The following is a 20,669-nucleotide window of genomic DNA, read 5'->3' as shown; positions in this document are numbered from 1 at the left end:
CAACAAAACAAAAATACTCAAACCCTAATATGACAAGACCCATCCCAGTGCCCTCTAGTCTCTTTAAAGTTCCCCATCACAGTCTGCTGGGAGAGGAGGCCCTGGTCTGGAAGCGCACAGGCAGGCATCTGGAAATGCTGCAGGTACGACTATGGTGACTTGGTATCTCCCTGACTTGAGGATGGTCAGCGAGCAGGACCCACTCAGGATAAGGAAAGGGAACAAACTGTATCATGCTATCTTCCAGGCAAAACATGGCTCTTATTTTTTTAATTTTACATTTATGGATGTATGTCTGTGTAGAATGTGTGTGCACTGCCTACAGAGGCCAGAAAAAAGTACTGGATTCCGGGAACCTGGAATTAAAAAAGCTGCCCTGTGGATGCTAGAAACTGAGCCCAGGTCCTCTGGAAGAGCACCAAGAAGTCTTAACTCCCAGCCCTTACTATTTGATTAGAGCAGCTGTTACCACAAGCGTGAGGTGTTCAACAAAGGAGAACTTTAGGAGTAGGTAGACAGGCTACAAAATAGTTCAATTTAAAGAGTTAGTGGTGCAGATCTGACAACCTGAGCTTGTTCCACTGGATCTACATAAATGGAAGGGAAAAACAATTCACACACACACACACACTTTTGAAGTAGGGGTACAGGGAATATGGGTAGGGTCATTAGACCTTCAACAGAGCCTACACCTGCACTATATATATATATTCTACCCCAGTTGCATGTGATTCTGGAAGGCAGTAGACAAGTGTATAGGAGATGAAGACTGACTCAAGGAGGGACCCCATCTCTGCAGTTCTGAGTCCTCTGTAATACAGCTTCTTGAGGTCACCATCCACCAGGAGGACTTGGGATTTTTTGTTTTGGTTTTTTTTTTTGACATTCATTGGTGCCTTATCTAGAGTACAGGTTTGTTCACATTTCTCCAAGAAAATTAAGCAGACAGCAGATGGACTGAGGAGGGGACTTCCTAAAGCTCTCTTTCTCAACTACACACTTCCCGTCTGGTTCTGAACTTCAGGGACTTACTTCCTAAACAGCCAGATGGGTATTTTTCATTTACATTTTTATTGAAATACAAAAAGTGCAAACAGTAAAATACATGATTGGTGCCAAGGAAATTGTGGTGTATGTGAACATTGGATTCCCAGTAAGAGCAGTCCCAGCCACAGACTGACAGGGCCATGGAAGGAGAAAAACAAGAGGTCCAAAAGGCTCCTCAGTTAATGGAGTGTAGCAACACTTGATAAAAAAAAAAAATGTGGGCAAAAGCAGAGTGGCTTAAGCTGGGTCAGGTGAGAGACCAGGGACTGACAGCAGCGCTTGAGGCACCAGAGACCTGAGACAACAGTGGTGCAGGAAAGAGCCAGTGAGGTCACACCCAGCCTCATCTACAAGAGCTCAGTACAGATCCCACAGTAGCCACCAGGACCATCTCTGGAGCTCTCATGCCTGGCCACACTAGTAGGACAGGGTCACTGCAGGTACCTCCCTGCCATTAGGGAGTGGACTTTGGGAAGAGGGTCACAAGGCTTCATTAGGAACAGAATGAAAGCTACCAATCCTCTCTGGGGCTCAGGATTTCTGAAAGACAGGAGGGCTGGGGCCACTATACTCCCCTAAGGGAGCTGCTAGAACCGACCCAGCTGGGCTGATCTATTAGTAAAACCTCTGTTGGTCTTAAGAGATTCTGCGCTCTAGCTCTCCAAGAGTTCCCAGGCAGAAGGTGAGATCTACCATGGGTCCTGAGGCATTAGTATCTCTGGCTAGAAAAGGGATCAAAGTAACTCCACACCAGAAAGACCTACTATGGCCTTTGGCTGAACATCTGTGCACATGAGAATGCAGGGAAGGCATGGAGGGCCAGGACTGCTGACACATCCTACTAGACACTACGGCTCTCCCTGGGACTGGACAGGGCCATTTCAATTGATGCTCAGATTCTGAGTCTTGTATCCAAGGTAACAAGTGTGGCAGAAATAAGGGACTAGGACACACTGGGGGCAGTACCACTTGGGGAAGGACAGACCCAGGAGGCAGAAATGACTGGCCAACTCTGGTCTTGTCATCCCTATGAGTAAGGAGGCACACAAGCCAACGCTCACTTCCTAGCAATCAGGAATGAGAGGACCAGCCCCAGCTACCAGCACAGCCGGCAGTGATGTAGCCTTCTACAGTTGCCAGGGAAACAGGACAAAGGAAAAGGTTTACTGTGGCTGAATCCTAGAAGAGCCAAGCCCAGCAACCAGAGAGGCAGTGAGAGGTATAAGGCAAAGAAAATGTCTTACGGTAACAGAGGCCTCCAGGGCCGGTAAGGTTGGATGGAGAGGGATAGGAGGGGCTTCCCAGTTAGTGGGTTCCGACTTCCATCTCCTGGGGTTCAGGGCCCCTTCCTAGGCAAGAGCCCGGGACTCCAGTAAGGTTAATGCCAGGAGGACATGTCCAACTCGGGCTGCCAGAGAAGGGGCTGGAGGTGGGGGCTGAGCTCAGACCCCCTGGGCATCTGTGCTGGGGAATAATTCCCCTTGGTGATCCAGGAGGAACTTAGTGAAGGTGTTGATGGGATTAATGGCCTTGAGGGTGATGGCAGCATCCTTAGCCCAGAGCAGGTTAGGGCCGAAGACTACAGCCAAGTTAGTGTTGGTCATCTTGTTCTGGTCACAGTGGGCAGAAATCTGTGGAAGGAAAGGGGCTACAGATAGACTCTATGGTCCCCGCCTCCTCCTCCCAGTCCCCACATCCAGGGCATCCGAGCAGTGACAGCATCTCCTCCCCCTCACCAGGTGGGCAGAGGAGGCCGAGGGCATCTCACCTGCACCAGGAAGGCAGTCAGGAAACGAAGCACCTGGTAGTTCTCCTCCGGCAGAGTTTGAAGAACCTGCTGTGTTAGCTCCACTCTCCGGCTTTCATCAATAGCTGTGAGGAATGGAGGACTAGGTTCCCATGCACAGCACCAGCCTTGGAAACCCTGTCTGAGCTTAGCGGGAGCCCCAAATGAAATTCCTGGGAGCTTCTTATGCCCACAAGCCTGTAGGGCAGGGTAAGAGGAAGCTCAGTTCCAAAGGATTTGCATAGCTGAGGAGGAAAGAGAGAACTCACTGAGGAAGCCCACAACGTGGGGGTAGAGGTCAAAAGTTAGCAAGGGTTCCGGAAGCTCCCGAAGGAATGTCTTGAGGATGACGGCCGGCAGGTGCAGCTCATTGTACTGGTCGAAGTCCACAGGCAGCCCTTCAGGGAGGAGAGCAAGATGGAGAGAGCACTGGACAAGCCAGAGGCCAGCAGGCCCCGGGCCTCAGCCTTGTCCACGGCACGAGCTGCCTTTTCCCAGGACCCCAGTACATCTGCCTCTCATCTTCTGTCACAAGGGACAACTCAGACCACCTAGAGCACGAGGTCACTGCCACACAGGACAATTACTCCTTTCCTCTAAATGAGCTTGAACCCAAGGCTACAGCCACCAAGCGGGAGGCAGCAAGCCTACAACATCCAGAGAGAAGCCAGGACCTATGTGGTCACACCAAAGGACGCAGAAACTTCTGACAAGAAGAAAATCTGGGACATGCTTACAGCCCTCACATTCACAACATGCCTCATCTTCACACACACACACACACACACACACACACACACACACACACACACAATCAATGTGCGCAGACAGTCTGGACTAGCTCTAGGGTCTGGTCCGCTCACCCATATTGTATTTCTGCTGCACTTCCCGTACAACCTGGGTGTTAGCAGACCTCCGGAAGATGCCCTCGGTGGTGAGAGCTGGAAAACAAGGGGCTGGTGAGTTTCAGCGCTCTGGGGAATGGATCCCTTCCCTACCACATCAATCTTGGAGTTCCAAGGGTCACTGGGAGTGCACTTTTCTATGCCCTGGCCAGTTTCTCAAGGGCAGCTGGGTGACAAGGTGGCACTCACCATGAGCCTGCAGGTAGGCGACTGTCTCCCTGAGCACAATGGGAATGGGCTCCTGGCCTGGGTTCTTCTCCTGGAGGCTGTGGGAGCAGAGGAGTGAGCCAGGATTCTGCATGCTGGTCCAGCCCCCCAGCCCAGGCCTGCCTGGCCTTAGCATACTCACTGCTGTAAGGAGACCCCAAACTGCTGATTTGGCAGGGGGGGCCGCGGTGGCATGGGCTTGGGAGCTGTTGCAGGGCTCTTTTGTGTGGATTTGAGGAAATCATCATACCTAGGGGAGCAGTGGAACAAGGGTCAGGCCTAGGCTCTGTCTTTTTTTTTTTTTTTTTTTTTTTTTTGGTTTTTTGGAACAGGATTTCTCTGTGTAGCTCTGGCTGTCCTGGAACTCACTCTGTAGACCAGGCTGGCCTCGAACTCAGAAATTCGCCTGCCTCTGCCTCCCAAGTGCTGGGATTAAAGGCGTGGGACACCCAGCTTAGGCTCTGTCTTGTAGCCAACTTTATCAAGCCTTTACTGCGGGACTTTACATGGGTTATTTCATATGTCCTCAAAATAGTTCCGCTTGATGAAACACAGTGAAAGACATTCTAAAGAGATTCAGTCAACACCTTGTGACAGAAATGGGGTTTGATCTGTCTGTAGATCATGACACTGCCTTTTTCCAGTTTCCCTGGGTTCTCCAGACTCCTGACTCCCACCCAGGTTACTCTGCCTCCCAAACAACAAACCACACAGCTGAGCCAGTGCACCCACAGGCACCCCCATGCCGGCCTCTGGGCCCGCCCGGCGTCTCACTTCAGCACTTGGCGAGGGATCCCCAACTGCTCCAGCTTCACGTGCTCACTCAGCTCACTCAGGTAATTCACGTAGAAGATCTTCCGTCCAAACTTGAAACTGGAGGTGGAAGGAAGGATCTGGGTCAGGCTGGGTCTCAGGGTAGGCCTTGGCCCTCCCTGTGGACAGGTTTCACCCCAAGCTGACCACCCTGGGAATTTGCTTGCTGTGTGAGGGGTGCATGAGAGACTCCATGGCCCATTGTGGCCTGCTCACCTGATGAGGGGCTTAAAGAGGATGAGCAAAGTTTTGATGAACATGGTCGGGTGCACGATGTACAGAGCCTTGATGTTCTTCTTGTACCTGCAGGCCAAGTGGGAATCTTGTAAACGGTGGAGCGAGGGGCGGGGCTGTTGGGGTCCTGCATCCATTGACATGGATGGAGCTCCCAACTAGGAGAGCCACCCAGAGCCCAGAGCTGGCCACCCTGGCTCAGGAGCCCATCCCTATGTCCCGACCCACTTGCGGTCAAACTCTCGGTAGGCATCCCGTAGCCAGCTGAGGGAGGGCTTGTTGTCACTGGTCAGGCCATGGTGCAGGTACAGGAGTGTGTAGTCACTCTCCACATACTGGTCCAGTGTGTGTTTCAAGTACCTTTAAGAGAAATGCCCAGGACTGGGGTTGTGGCTCCGTGGTAGAGCAGTTACCTAGCATATGTGAGCCACAGGTTTAATATCTAACATCATAAACACATAAAAGACCTGCTCAGACCTGTCCTCTGCACAACAGGTGTGGCCTGTTACCGTAGAAACCAGTGCTTGCATCATGGCTTCCTTCTCCACAGACCCTCCCTGCTACCGTCTGGCTATGTAACCCACAGCCACTGTCCTGGAAGGAGGTAGAGGGTGGGCCTGATGGAGGAGGACCTAGGCAAGCAGCCCTCACTTTGAGCCCTGAGCGGCAGGCTGGGCTGTATATCCACAGTAAAAAGGGGTTGACATAGTTTTCTCAGGATCTCCATGAGTCAGTGACAAGGACAGTCTGTTATTGGTAAAAGCTTTTAGTGTTTGCCAAGTACCTCCAATACCTCATTCTTTCCTCATAACAACTGAAGCGAACGCTAACACATTGTACCACTGAAGGCAATCAGAGGTCAAGTGCACACACACACCAAGCCACCCCCCCCACACACACACACACTCACACACGCTCTCACATTGAACATACTGGAAAGTTTGGAAGTAATGAACAATAGGGAGAAGGGGAAAAGCCTAGGGTAAGATGTTAGGAGACGGACAATCAGCTCCTTGGCTCTAGTAGAGAAGCCAGTCTATGCTGCACAGGCAGAATGCTAAGTACATCCAAGAGGAGGGAATGTCTGAGAGAGTGCCCAGTGGCTGGACTGAGTGCCCAGATGGACGACCTGACAGAGTCCAGGCCTGAGGATTAGTCCCAGGGTGCAGAGCTGGACCAACACAGGTACCTAGTACCAATGCTAGGTAACCACAGATTCTGATCACTATTAAACCAGGAATACTTGAGCCCTTATCCACACTTCCATAGTGAGCACTCTGTTGTTTACAAAGGGCTGTCCCATAAAAAGATGGCATTTGAAATTCGGAAAACAGCAAAGATGACACTAAAGTAGACACCCTCATCCATGGATCCCTGCCATGACCTTTGTGTGCAATAAAGAGATGCCTGTCAGAAGCTGGGCCGCGCTCGCCATCTCTGGTCACATGTTCAGGACTCTTTCCTGAGGAAACCGAGAGGAGCAGAAGCACTCTTGTAGGAGACTGTTCATTCCAGAGTTTTATTATGGAAAAAACAACAAATGAGCAGCCAGCAAATCCTCCAGTATCAGGAGACTGGCTCAAGAAATCATGGGACATCTATAAATAGACATCTCACAGGATGCGTCTACAGGCATCAGAACCATGGTCATCCCTGGGGCAGACTCTGCAAGAGCAAACTGGAAGCAGGGTGGGGTGGGGGACGCTGACAGGCATGGAGTTTCTGTTTTGTTTTATGTTTAGGTTTCTCTGAAACACGGTCCCGCTCTGTAGCCCAGGACATGCCTGGAACTCAGAATCCTCCTTCATAAGCTTCCCAAGCGCTGGCTCTGAAGCCATGCATCAGCAAATTCACAGGAAACTGGTGCCATGGCACTCGAGGCTGAAGCAGAGAGTCACTTAAGACCTGGTGTTTAAGGTCAGCTTGCAAAACAAAATGGGAGCTGCCTTTAAAAGAAAAAAAGTAGTACACAGTTTGTTTACTTTTCTATGTGCATATTAGTACAGAAGGTGAAAAAAAATAACATGTTCTGTGTGGGGTTTCTGTGTGGTAAGAAGAAAGACAGGGTTTCACTGTATGAAGAGTCTGGCCTGGAACTTCTTATGTAGACCAGGCTGGCCTAGAACTCATAGACATCTACTTGCTTCTGTTTCCCAAGTGCTGGGATTAAAGGTGTGCACCCACTATGCCCAGCTAAATAATGGGGGTTTTGTTCATGTTCTTGTTTTTTGAGACATGGTCTCTTTGTGCACCCTTGACTGTCCTAGAACTCTCTGTAGACCACGCTGGCCCTGAGCTTACAGAGATCCACCTGCCTCCGCCTCCCGAGTGTTGGGATTAGATTAAAAGCATGCACCATCACCACCCCGCTAAATAACATGTTTTTAAGGATGTCTTTGAGAATGCTGTAGACATAGAAGATGAAAAAATTATATAATAAAACTGAATACCCTGGTTTTCTTTCCAGGTAACAGGTCTGTGAGACTTCATAAATTTATATTTGTTGTTTTTCCTGAGTAACTACTTCTATATTTTTAACTTCCCAAAATTATAATACTCTAAAAGTATATAGGATGGATTTCACTATTACCCACAACAACTCTATGCGGAAAGCATCATGTATACAGTACTCGGAGAACTGCCTCTGAGCACACAGCTAGCTAAAATACAGAGCTCAAGTTCAACTGCTCTTTTGATTCCAAGTTTCATGAATTTTTCCATTTCAACCTCCTAGATCTGGGTGGGGAGTGGAGAAAGCCAAGTCTGATGTAATAGGACTGAAACCAGGGCAGACAGAGCCAGTGGAAGCACAGTCTGCTCTCAGCAGGGATGGTGACCAGGCAGGGTGTGTGTGTGTGTGTGTGTGTGTAGTACATGGTGTGTCTGTGTGGTGTGTGGTATGTGTGTGCTATATATGGTTTGTGAAAGTGTATGTGTGGAGGTGGTGGGGAAGTAGGAAATGGGATGGTGTGTGTGTGAGAGAAGTGTGTCTATATGTGTGTGTGGTGTGTATGTGGTATGTATGTGTAGTGTGTGTGGTATTTATGTGTGATGTGTGTATGTGTGTGGTGGGGAGGTAGGGAATAAGATGGTGTGTCTGTCTCTGTGTGTGTGTGGTATGTGTCTGTGTGGTATATGTCTGTATGTGCGTGGTATATGCCTGTGTGTCTTTGTGGGTGTGTGTGTGTGGGTGTATGTGTATATATATATATGTGTGTGTGTGTGTATATGGTATGTGTCTGTGAGATATGTGTCTGTGTGGTGTATATTTCTATGTGTCTATGTGTGTGATATGTGTCTGTGTATGGTGTGTTTGTGCCTGTGATATGTGTATGTCTATGTGGTATTGTGTGTCTCTATGTCTGTGTGGTGTGTGTGTGTGTGTGTGTATCCATGTGGTGTGTATGGTATATGTATGGTATATGTCTGTATGGTGTGTGTATGGTGTACGTCTGTGTAGTGTGTGTGTCTCTCAGTGGTGTGTGTGTGTGTGGTATGTATGATGTATGTCTGTGTCTGTGAATGGAAGGAGGACAGGCAGCAGCAAATTGCCCAGGGATTCTTGAAACTAAAGGAAAACCCCAGACAGGCGCAGCTTCCTCAGCAACTACCCCGAAAACTAGGTGCTTTCCAATTGCCTATGATTTCCCCTCATTGGACCTTTTTTTTTTATTATTTATTTTATTATATGTAAGTACACTGTAGCTGTCTCCAGACACACCAGAAGAGGGTATCAGATCTCATTACAGATGGTTGTGAACCACCATGTAGTTGCTGGGATTTGAACTCAGGACCTTGGAAGAGCAGTCAGTGCTCTTAACCACTGAGCCATCTCTCCAGCCCCTCCTCACTGGACCTTATACCTGGCCACAGAAACCAGGCAGGAGGGGGTTTGAAACTCATCCTTCTTAGGCTGAACTCTAGGGTGAATATTCCTGGCTGGACATGTGGTGGGCCTCCAAGACTCTGCCTGCTCCATCTAAGGAGCCAAGAAAAGAGAAGTCACAAGTGGGGAGAGAGAGAGAGAGGAAGGGAGGGAGGGAGGGAGAGAGGGAGGAACAGATGGATAGACAGCACCTGAGGCCTTATAGACACAGCACAAGGAATGAGCTTCTGCCTCACCAGCCCCCAGCTGAGCCTTTTTTCTGTGGTCCTCCAGCCTGTCCGAGGCCACTACAGCCACATGTGCACAACAGCCAGGAAGTCAAGGAGCTGTTGTAGGCGGTGTGTACACTTGACATTTTAGAGAACACTTTAATCTGGTCAGGGTAAAGTACACACCGGTCACGGTCACTCTGAGGCAGTTTCTGCTCCACTTGTTTGGATGACGCCACGTGCCTTGATGGGTCCCTGCTGCGGACCCAGTGCTGGCTCAGTAGCGACAGGCCAGATGAGGGCCTGCCACCGGCTGCATTTAAACACTGCCGGTTTGAAGGAGAATGCCCTACAGGTTCATGTATTTGAATCCTTAGTCACCCGAGAGTAAAAGTGTTTGAGGGTGATTAGAAGGATCAGAGGTGTGGCCTTGCTGGAGGAAGTATCTTTTTTTTAAGCTATTATTTTTATTTTATGTGTATGGGTGTTTTGCCTGCTGGAGTGTGTGTATCATATGCATGCAGGACTTGTGGAAGCCAGTAAAACCCATCAGATCCCCTGGAACTGGAGTCACAGGCTCTTGTTAGCAGCCACATGGTTGCCAGGATTGAAGCGGGGTCCTGTGGAAGAGCTGACTGTGCATGTCTGCATGTGTGTCTGTTTGCCTGCATGTCTGCATGTGTGTCTGCTTGCCTGCATGTCTGCATGTGTGTCTGCTTGCCTGCATGTCTGCATGTATGTCTGCTTGCCTGCATTCTGCATGTGTGTCTGCTTGCCTGCATGTCTGCATGTCTACATGTGTGCCTGCATGTCTGCATGTGTGTCTGCTTGCCTGCATGTCTGCATGTGTGTCTGCTTGCCTGCATGTCTGAGCATGTCTGCATGTGTGTCTGTTTGCCTGCATGTCTGCATGTCTGAGCATGTCTGCATGTGTGTCTGCTTGCCTGTCGCCAACAGATCAGAAGGTAACACTCAGCTACTTCTCCAGCCTGCCCTGTACGTGCTCATGCTCCCCACCATGATGACAACAGTCTAACCCTCTGAAACTCTAAGCAAGCCCCCAATTAAATGCTTTCTTTTCTAGGAGCTGCCTTGGTCATGGTGTCTGCGGACAGCAACAGAACGGTGAGTAACCCAAGCAGCCTTCGGCCTTGTGCTAGGAGAGATCCTAACATACACATATGGTAAGAAGACGCCCCACAGGTAAAAAACCATTGACAGCAAACTTGGCACAAAGTAAGATAATGCTACTTATGATGATAAATAGAAATGATTAAGAACCATGATTACATCAGAAATACCATAGCTTACATATTTGAATATATTTACTTTTCAAGATTATTTTCTGGTGCATTATCTCACTTCTGTCAGGACAGAGGCCACACAATTCATTATCTTCTTTGAATGATGAGAGATAATGCTCTGAGACACCTGCCAAGGTCAGGCTTGAGGACTCTGACGCCTTGTCAAGTGCTCGTGGGATGCGGGTGGCATTAAGGACGGAGACCTGGTGCCCAGGGTGAAGAAGAGATTCAGGAAAATGGCTCCAGGCTACTCAGGCTCTAGAGAGGTCCCAGTCCACTTCCCACAGGTACTCACCCCAGGAGCTTGCTGTGGTCCAACTGGTGGCTGGGGGGCATCCGGCAAGCACTAAATACAATGATCTTCCGCCCATACTTATCATCACCTGAGTGTGAAGAAAGATGGAGTGTCATGGGTGACAGGTGAACCAGAGTGGTGGGTGGAGCTTAGAAACCAACCAGGGGCCGTGCCAGCGAGGGTCGGGGCTTGAGAATCCATGTCCCTTCCTCAAGAGCATGCTGGGTACGGTTGCTTTCAGGGGCACTGAACTGGGACAACCTCCCAAAAACTTTATTTATTTTGTTTTTGATTTTTTTTTTTTATTTTTGTTTTCGAGACAGGGTTTCTCTGTGTAGCCCTGGCTGTCCTAGAACTCACTCTGTAGACCAGGCTGGCCTCGAACTCAGAAATCCACCTGTCTCTGCCTCCCAAGTGATGGGATTAAAGGCATGTGCCACCACCGCCTGGCTCCTCCCAAAACCTTTTAACCTTGCTTTTTTTCTCATTCTGATTTGTACTGATTTTTGAGAATTTTCTATCATGAAACCTGAACACACTCAATCCCCAGTCCTCCCAGGTCTTCCCCGCTGACCCTTCAGCCCTCCCCAACTCTCTTTCTCAACTGTGAGTCTGCCGTCATCAATACCATGGTAAAAGTAGCTTCCTTGTTCTTCACAGTCATCATCAGGAATACAGATCACAGACTTACACAGGGGCGGGTCCTTTTCTTACTCTTCTCTAGGCTGAGACAGGGCTGAGTGGGAGAGCAGGCGGTGGCTTCTCAAGTGTGGCTACAGTAGCCTGGCCCCTAATGGGTGAACGCCCTGATCCTAGCAGCCTCTCAGCCTTCAATGCTACTGGATAAGCCCTCAACCTCATGGCTCCACCAGAAGCAACATCAAGCTTTGTTGGCTCCGAAAGAGCCTGGTCAGGGGTCTCCAAAGAACTTCTCGTGTCAGCACCTCAGGTCCATCCCACTGAGCCCAGAAAGCTGTCCTCCTCCTCAATCTGCCCTACCATCCAACCCTGGAGGACTGTATGTGTTGCCCCCAATGCTACCTCCACACTTGAGGAACACTTGTCTGGGTGTTCCCCCTCACCCCCACCTCAAATAGAATCTGTGGACCTGGTCCTGTAAACATCCCTTAAACTGGAAGCCAGACATGGCAGCACACATGCGTAATCCCAGTGAGAGACTAGGAGTTAGACTCCTGGCAGCAATGAGATAGGGGGTCATGGGTAGATAATAAAGATGGCGAATTTCCAGGTCAGCCAGCTTCTTCCTCACCCTCCTTACTTGAGGTAAAAGCCTGGCAGCTTTAACTGAAGGCCTGGTAGGCTTTCCCCTTTAGTGGGAGGCTGATGGCCTGGTTCAGCAAGGTCAAGGTCTGATCAGGACATGTTATGTAACAGCTGTGGGCCAATCAACCCTCCTGTCTGCTTCAAACTGACCAACCCCAAATGAGGGGAAGAAAGCTCTTCAGAGCGTTACAAAGCCCAGCCTGGAGAAGAGCCTGGCGCTTTCAGCTTTCTGAGCACCCCCTCTGCTTCAGAGGGTCTTTTTCTCAGCGTGTCTTCTGCGGGTGTTTCCTCACCTCCAATAAACAAGCTTTTCCATCTGCGGATTCTGACTGCTGCTGCCTGCGGCGTGCAGTGGACATTTCTCCACGCCTACTTGTGAGATTTTTTTTCTACCTTTTAATTCTTTAGTTGGCAGAGAAAACAAATCCGATCAAGAGCCCTAGACTATATTCCTAGCACTGGAAGGTAGAAGCAGGGGAATCAGGAATTCAAAGCAAGGACCAGCTACATCATAAGTTCAAGGCCAGGGTGGGTTTCATGACATCCTATCTCAAAAAATGAAATTCCTTCAAATGGCGCACAGGCCTGAGTGCTGGCCTCATCTCTCGGGCTGCACCAAGCACACCTCTCACAGAAGCTCTGGAAACCCGGCACCCCAGACGTGTGTTGCTTCTGTCAGGCCTTTCTCCACACAGTTCTATTCCGAACTGGCCACTCTGGACCTGGGAGACTCAACACACACATCTGCCTTCACCTTCCCAACAGGAGAGCTGGCTTTTCCCATGGCTAAGCACTAACCGCCAGCCATCCCTGCCACTCTTCTGTGTAGCTGTTCACGCTCCGTTTCCCAATGAATCCTAACACGCACCGTGTCAGTGTCTCACGAGCAGCCCGGAGGCAGGGCTGCCTTAGATGTGCTCCCGGCAGGCACTGCACTCGGTGAGTCCTGACACCTGACAGACGTGTAGTGACATGCACCTATCATCCCAGCTGCTTAGAACACCGTGGTGGGAGAGTCACGGGTGCCTACAAGTTCAAGACCCCCCGGGTAACAGTCGTAAGTGTTGAGCCTTCACAAAGATGCGGCTCACATGGCGTGCAGTTTCATTTCTCAACTTGTATTTGATGGTTACGTGTGTTAGGCAGCGAGTTTCCTGAAGTTGGCGAGAAATTTTTCTAGACAGAATCCTTAACATGCACTTGTATCAGCAGGCTTTTGCTCATTTGCTTTGTCTTTGATACAGGTTGTTAGGCCAGGCAGCACTAGGAGGCAGAAGCAGGTGGATCTCTGTGAGTTTGACACCAGCCTGGTCTATAGAGCAAGTCCCAGGATAGCCAGGACTACACAGAGAAACCCTGTCTCAAAAAACCAAAAGAGAGGGGGCAGAGGGAAGGCTGTTGATATGTAGTTCCAGCTGGCCTAAATCTGTAGCTCCTCTGCCTTGGACTGCGTCAGGATTCCATGTGTATTACAGGTATGTGCTCACCACACCGGGACGGAGGCAGGTCTGTGTTGAAGGCCTGGGTGCGAGCAGCTCTGGGCCAGCTGCAGGGCTCAGAGCTAAGTTCCTACCCTCACTTACTTCCCTGGCTCTGTCAGGGGCAGGAAACGCAGCACAGCAGGGGCAGAGACACAGACTTAGACTGGCAGCTCAGCCACAAGTTCAGAAATCCTGGTCCTCCTGCCGGGCCTGCAGAGGGCGCATCACTTGCCTATCTGCATCTCCAAAGAGGAATGGCTGGAAGGCAGGTGTAAGGCTGAAGTGGAGGGCGGGGGGGGGGGGGGGGGGGGGGGGGGGGGGGGGACCTGACGCCATTCTTTGCAGCTCCTACCCCAAGAAAAAGGCCTACCCTAACTCTCCCTGGCTGGAAGAGTCAGGACTGAGCCGAGGCAGAGGGTCTGAGAGTTCTGGAATGTAAAGTGTCAACGCGACGTTAAGGCAGCGGGCCAGGAGCACGCTGTTCCACCTCTCAGCTGGCCACAGAAGTGGCAACACTCCATCCGTGCTTTTGTGAGTAACCATAATACACTCATCGAAAAAGAAAGGAAAATATATTCTATAAAATCTATTACAAAGGGAGGTGCATCTTTTCTACAGAAAAAATAACACCCTGGTGGCTCTAGAGGGGTCCAAGAAGCCTATAACTAGTATTAGGACCTATTCCACTCTACTTTTTTTTGTTTCCCAGTACTGAAATTGGAACCCAGAGCCATGCCCATTCTGGGTAAGAATTCTACCACCCACAGAGTTAACACCCCTGTGTTATAATGAGTGCTCCCAGGATGGAGGAGGGCTCTTCCTCACCAAGGCTTTAATACTGACTGAGAGGCTAATCTAGGAATGCACACCGAAAAAAGCCAGGACAGCAAGGGATCAAAGGAAACCAGCAGGAGTTGGACAGTGAGCTCGGGGTGAGGGCAGGAGCAGTAAGGTCTAGGCCCTGTCCTCTGACTTGCCACGGGGAGCTACAGTACCAAGTCTGCTAGCAAGCAGGTGGCTGCTACATCAAGCACACGGGAACTCTCTTACCTGCTATCAGACGAGATTGGAACTGTTCCTGCCCTGGAACCTTCAGAGAGAAGTGGGGCTGTCAGCCGTGCGTTCTCTAGGGCTCTGGGGGAGGGCCTACTGATCAGGGGTGGAGGACCGAGAGCCTGAGAGCCAGGCCTTTGCATTCCCCAGATACCAATCGGGGCAGCATGGGTATCTGGGTATCAGTCAGGACGGCAACTCTAGCAGGCTTTCTGGGTACTGCTGACTACAAACTGCAGAACAAGCCAAGGACATCTAAGGCGGGGGTGGGGGTGGGGGTGGGGGCTAGGACTGAAGCTCATGGTATGTGATGACAGCTCGGACATTTGTTCATTTTTTTTAATTAGGAATTTTGCAAGCCACTTGACATTATGTTGGAAGCTTGAAACCAGCCACTGTAAAACTGAAAATGTTATAAATAATGGTCTCTTTGCCTCCTTTCTGGAGAGTCTACAGTTACCAGAACAGCATGGGAAAGACCCTACCCGGACCAAGTTACAGTTGACTGAGGTTCATGACAAGCTCCAACTCTTTTGTCCAAACGAGCTTTCTCTGAATTCTGGTGCCAGAGAAATCACCCCTGGCTCTTCAAACAAGCCTCAGCAAGGCAGGCACAGAGGGACACCGCCACCAGGGCTGCCAGGGCACGTGCATCCAGGCCTCATCTACCCCAGGAGCTTCCTGAGGCTGCTTTCCCTGGATTTTAGGTGTGTCACCACGCAGCCTCCACCTTATCTCATCTCTCATTAAACTCTGCAATTTCCGGCTTCCAAAGCCACCACCAGCTCCCAACTCTCTAGAACAGGGCTAATTAAGGGGGTCCCGGCCTCCACCAAGAGCCCTTACTGATTCGTAGACCCAGAGGCCACAGCCAGGGGAGGCCAAGCAGCCAGCCTAAGCTGGCACCTACCTGGCTGGGCCCCCTCAGGCTCGCCACAGTCTGCAGAAATAAACAAACAAAAAAGCTGCACAGTGAAGGCTTGCTGCCAGACGGGCACACCCACAGAGGTCTCGGGACTGACCTCAGGATCACCAGGCTGTCTACTGGGGTAGGCATTAGACACCTAGGCCATGAAGGAACTCTGCCTAGCTTCTGCAGGGGAAGAGAGAGAGAGCATTCAACCCCTCCAACCCAGGCCAAGGTAAGCATCAGAAACACAGGCACCATGGAAATGCATTAGACATTATGGCCTCCTCTAGCCCTGACAGCTAGCGACAGCTCTCTGAAGCTCTGAGAGGCTCTGCCCTGCTCCAGGTCTCTTCTGGGGCTTGCCTTAGGAACAGGAGGCAGCTCCCTGAGGCAGAAACTCGAGGGTTCCTGCACCCATTCTCAGCAGGGCAGCACATCCACTAGAAGCCTGATGTTCCAGAGAGCCACTGCAAACCCCCAGAAGAGCTGGCATTATTCCCATCTCCAGGGCAGCTCCCAGGATGCTCTGACATACAAACACCACTACTCAGGATCCTCTTGACAACAGTGTGAGGACAGAGTTCAGAGAGCAGAGCTGGAGATCAAACTCAGCTTTCTAACTTCAACGCTAGTAGGCCAATGCCTCCCACATCACGCTGCAGTGGGAGACAATGGGACCAGAGGTCGAGGACGCAGTGGCAGGTGCGAGCCAATCAAACCCAGTCCATGCTCAATAAGGGGCGGTGCACATGCTCAAGAGCAGACCAGAGGCTACAAACCGTTCTTTCTTGAGGCTTCTCTAAGCCAGGGGCACGCACTATGAGGAAAGAGGCACAACCCCGGCACGCTTACCTGCTACTTCCACGATCTGGTGCCGGGCAATGTCGTAGTAAGGGTCATCCCACTTGAGGTGTGTGACAGGTTCTGGAGAGCTGCTTTTGGAGTCATCTGAGGAACATACCAATGTCAGTCACCCACGGGCTAGCCCAGCACTCTCCCTGTGACTCACCCTCTTTGGCCTGCCCCAGTGAGGCTTACATCCCTGGCTGTACCCTAGGACTGGACCCCTTACCCCAACCTTACCCCCTGGAATCACTTCCCGCGGGAAGGGGTCTCCCCTCTGTGGTGTCACAGCTGCTTGACACATTGGGCTGCCCACCTGACTTGGGAAAGTCCGGCATTTCATCGGAAGGCCAGTTCTTCTCATCGATAGAGGCCAGCTTCAACTGGTTCAGAGCTTGGCTGGTATCATCCAGGGTCAGGTCATCCTGCAGCTCTGACAGAGGGTCCATGACTAAGGAGAACCCGAAGAGAAGCCTGGGTGGGGGAGACGGGAAGTGGGAGGGGAGTGAGTGACCTTCCTTTTAACTTCTCTCATTCTTTCAGTGACCCCTCTCTCCCCCTCTGTCCCCTTCTGTCCTCTTCTGGCACCCCTGTTCCTATTCCTCAACAGTTCTCACCCTGCCAAGAGTTCCACAGAGCATGTTGCCAGGAAAGGCAGAGGGGGCAGTGGGAGGCACGGCTCAGCACCTCCCTTAGGTCCTCAGCTGGGCAGTAAGGGTCCCACGCTGCCTATCACCTGACTGACCAAGTAAGGCTGTAACAGCTGCCAGGGCATCTCCTCAGAGATTCTAGAGTGCAGAAGCCTCACGCCCCAAGGTGTTACAAGAGCTGAAGAATCTAAGGGCCTCTAAATACCATGTCTGAAAAGAGCCAGCTGGGGCCCTGGCTAGCACGAGTCTCTCTCTAGGCCAGAGGCAACAGGGTTCCAGAAAAAAGGCCCCGCTGAGGTGTTCAGTTGGGTTAGCACCCAAGGGCCAGCAGCAGGGGATGGAATCTACCTGCCAACCCAGCAGATTCCTTTCAGGTCCCTAAGGCTCCCAGGCCCTCTCTAAACCTGCAGGGACACCAGACGGCGGTTGCACTGTGGCAAGGTTAACAGAGTACCTTAAGGATTACTGGGCAGAGGGGAAAGAGGCACTCCTACCATCTAGAGCACAGAGGCCAGGCTTTGAAGGACAGGTCTGTCAGGAAGGGGAAGGAAGAGTCAGCACTGAAACCAGGTTCCAGGTCCTAGCCAAAGCAGGTGGCACTGTCTGCTCTCTGCCCCACGAAAAATACCTCCCTTGAGCTCACCAGAGGGGTGAGGGAGGAGGTTTCAGTCCAACCCATCTGCCCAACCCCAAAGAAGTGGCTGCATTCCTGACGCCAGAAAAAACTGACATATATGGTCAGAGACTCAGCAGGGCAGATAAGAGCAGAAAGGGCCTGGGGGCAGGAGGAACAGAGGAGCTGCGGGAGATCACTGTGGGCTAAGAGGATCGTGACAACCTCCACTCCTGCACACATCACAGCTTAGGGCTCTAAATGGTGAACCAGCTCCCAGGGCCTAAGGGGAAAAAAAAAAAAAACCTGCCATGTTACCATGGCAACATACTGAGTCAGTAGAAGAACTGTTTCAAGATTTCAAGGCAAAAGACCAAATCCTTCCCCCCCCCCCCACTTTTGCTTGCTCTTTCTTTTTTTTTTCCCTGTCCCTCAGCCTTATCCACCACCTCTGCTGACCACCAAAATATAGGTTCCTCCCTAGGGACACAAAGGACAGCCCTGTCATATCTGGGAATGCATTCATTCCTCTTGGTGAGTAATATTGGCCTTTGCCCAAAGCCGAGATCTTCACTCCCCCTTTAACCCTCTGTCCTCCAGCCAGACAATCTTCAGTTGTGAGGAATTTACCTCTGACCCATTCAACCAAGAGGTTATAGGGCAGCTTCAAACAGGAGCCTCTAACTCAAAGGTTCTCAACCTATCGGCCACAACCTTTTTTAGGGTCAACTGACCCTTTCACAGGGGTCGCCTAAGACCAGTGGAAAACACTGATATTTACAATTCATTACAGTGGCAAAATTACAATTATGATGCATCAACAAAAACAATTTTATAGTTGGGGGGATCATCATAGCATTGTATTAGCTGTATTAACTGTATTAACAACGTATCACAGCATTAAGAAGGTTGAGAGCCACTGGTTCTTTTTAGGACAGAATCCAGCAGCCTCTTCCTGCTTAAAAGCCTTCTCTCCATTCCTATCACTGCCCAGGTTCACGGAGTCCTGGATCTGCCCTCACACAGACACAAGAAAATTCTCTCCCTACACAGTAAGTACCTGGTATGATATAAAAAATGAGAAGCCAACCGGGCAGTGGTGGCGCACGCCTGTAACCCCAGAACTCTGGGAGGCAGAGGCAGAGGCAGGCGGATTTCCAAGTTCGAGGCCAGCCTGTTCTACAGAGTGAGTTCCAGGACTTCCAGGGCTATACAGAGAAACCCTGTCTCGAAAAAACCAAATACAAACAAATAAACAAACAAACACGAGAAGCCAAGAATGTGGAAAACTGGGTTAGAGTCCTGAATAAATCAGGGACTGCAAAGACCCCAGAGAAGCGCCTTTCCTGCCTGGGCCTCAGCTGTCCCTATGGACAGAAGCAAGCGGCTCCTGTGAGAAGCAGAACTCTCCAGTGTTCAGAAGCTGCCACTTCTCATCCTGTTCAGGTGCCGAGCTATGTGCGAGGGAGAAAGAGGCAGACCATGGGGAAGCAAGCTGGAGTTGACCCCCACCTCTGTCACAGGGAACTTCTCTCCTGACAGTTCTGCTCGGGCTGACCTCCAGCTCCCACACAGCCTCCTGCACTAGTGAAGTCACAGCAGTGCCAGCTTCCTGGCTGCTCTCACCTGCCTCTGCCACCTTCTCTGAGCCCGGATGTTTATCTGCTGGTCAATGGGTGGATGAAGCCTGGAAGGGAAATTCTAACACAAAATGGTGGGAATGAAATATACCAGCCACCTGTGAAACCATTTACCTTTAGAAGGTGTTTAAAAATCACTTCAGGCAAAAGCTTTGACTTTTGTAAAACAGGGACTCTGAAATTCTGATGTTTGTGGGTTTTTGCACTAAGAAAAATGAACAGATCCAGGAAACCCTGCATGCATTTTAAAGATTTCACAAACCCTCCATTATTGCTTAAGAACCTATTTCAAGGGCTAAGTCCATAGCTCTGTAGTAGAGCACTTTGCCTGCATACACAGAGCGCTTGGTTCCCTCTCCAGCACACACACACACACACACACACACATACCAAAGCAATTCGTTCAGAACAATGTTCAGCACATAGTAGACATTCTGTCATTAGTTGGATGAATGAATGAATGAATGAATGAATGAATTTCCTAATGGGAGAAGGAAACAGACATTTGTACCATGAAATGGGCACAAATTCACCTCACAACTGCACTAGTAGTTCAGCATATGCTATCAAAACCATTTTACAGTTTGAACCAGGAGGGGGTTGGTGAGCAAGCTGCTTTAGATCATAGAACCCAGAAGCAGGATCTTAATCCACAAGTACCAGTTTGATTGAGGAGGTCTCCTGGTTAAAGTCAATCCCCTCAACAATAATCTTAAGTGACTGTCAGTCACAAAGTTCACAGAGATCAAAGAGGCACCACACAAGGGCAGTCAGACTTCTAATCTCAGGGCAAAAAAGAGATAGCGACTGGAAGTCACAGTATTTGCTGGTGCTGGAATCAGACTATTTTGTGACTCCGGAAAAAACACAAATCCTACAAGACTCCAACTCTAAACTATAATCATGTATGCATAGAGTCAAAGAACCAAACAACGGATTGAATGTATTTCGTTTCACAAGAAAGTGAGATGAAAGCGTGGCCTATCAAGTGACAATGTGGATCACTTCCCTCTAATTTCTAGCTCTCCCTGCTATGCTAGATCCGATCAGGAAGACTTCCCCTTCTCACTGGTTTGCTCTGGCTTGGCCTACGCCTAGCGGAAGACAGGAAGAAGTCAGAGAAAGTGGCAGTCTTCTCTTTGCAGACGCCGAAGTGAGACAAAATCCTGGCAGCAAAGAGACCAAGGCCCTAGGGCCCAATTCCACCCTCGCGCCACTGCCTCGAATTTTCCCCTTTCCCCCCTAATTCAGATGACCAGAGCAGCTCTTCCCCACCGCTACCACCCCACCACCACGCCCAGCGAGACCCCGCGTTCTGCAGCTCACCGCGTTCAGGCAGTGCTCCCTTTGCCACGCCTGTCAATGCTCGGCAAACATCCGGCTCCGAGGTGGGAATGGGATCCGCCCCCTCGGGGGCCCGCAGCTCCCCAACCCCTTCCGCCATATCTTCTACCTACTTCCGGCTTGCTGCCCGTTCCAAACATGGCTTTCCTGGTGCTCCGCCTACTT

The 20,669-nt window shown here is 50.5% G+C and overlaps 1 protein-coding gene across 4 annotated transcripts; it reads right to left on the bottom strand.

Annotated features, from left to right (window-relative positions):
* Nucleotides 1-1,052: 1,052 nt before the first annotated feature.
* On the bottom strand, nt 1,053-20,619 carry Arhgap1 (Rho GTPase activating protein 1). 4 transcript variants are annotated; one of them, XM_052182970.1, is made up of 14 exons: nt 20,487-20,570; nt 19,147-19,221; nt 16,574-16,731; nt 16,267-16,362; nt 10,687-10,774; nt 5,221-5,352; nt 4,975-5,061; nt 4,720-4,818; nt 4,088-4,195; nt 3,928-4,004; nt 3,697-3,774; nt 3,103-3,231; nt 2,816-2,919; nt 1,053-2,678 (listed from the first exon to the last, which is right to left on the bottom strand). In XM_052182970.1, exons 3-14 carry the CDS (start codon nt 16,704-16,706, stop codon nt 2,490-2,492), a joined length of 1,320 nt encoding a protein of 439 aa, XP_052038930.1. In that variant the 5' UTR covers nt 16,707-16,731; nt 19,147-19,221; nt 20,487-20,570; the 3' UTR covers nt 1,053-2,489. The 4 variants fall into 4 exon arrangements, with proteins under 4 accessions (XP_052038930.1, XP_052038932.1, XP_052038929.1 ...); XM_052182972.1 differs by lacking the exon at nt 19,147-19,221 and having other exon boundaries at nt 16,574-16,708; nt 20,487-20,619; XM_052182969.1 differs by lacking the exon at nt 19,147-19,221 and having other exon boundaries at nt 20,487-20,590.
* Nucleotides 20,620-20,669: the final 50 nt, after the last annotated feature.

The sequence above is a fragment of the Apodemus sylvaticus genome, chromosome 5 (genome assembly GCF_947179515.1).
Source record: "Apodemus sylvaticus chromosome 5, mApoSyl1.1, whole genome shotgun sequence".
Lineage (NCBI taxonomy): Eukaryota > Metazoa > Chordata > Mammalia > Rodentia > Muridae > Apodemus > Apodemus sylvaticus.
The sequence above is the reverse complement of the archived record's forward strand: the minus strand, read 5'-3'. Positions and strand labels throughout refer to the sequence as shown.

Excerpts from the sequence above, each read along its gene's own strand:
- Arhgap1 (XM_052182972.1), bottom strand. The coding sequence starts at position 20,604 with ATGGCGGAAGGGGTTGGGGAGCTGCGGGCCCCCGAGGGGGCGGATCCC. Across the intron at positions 16,709-20,486 it reads GGGAGCACTGCCTGAACGCG|TCATGGACCCTCTGTCAGAG; the intron begins GTGAGCTGCAGA and ends GGTTCTCCTTAG. Across the intron at positions 4,005-4,087 it reads TTTGGGGTCTCCTTACAGCA|CCTCCAGGAGAAGAACCCAG; the intron begins GTGAGTATGCTA and ends CTGCTCCCACAG.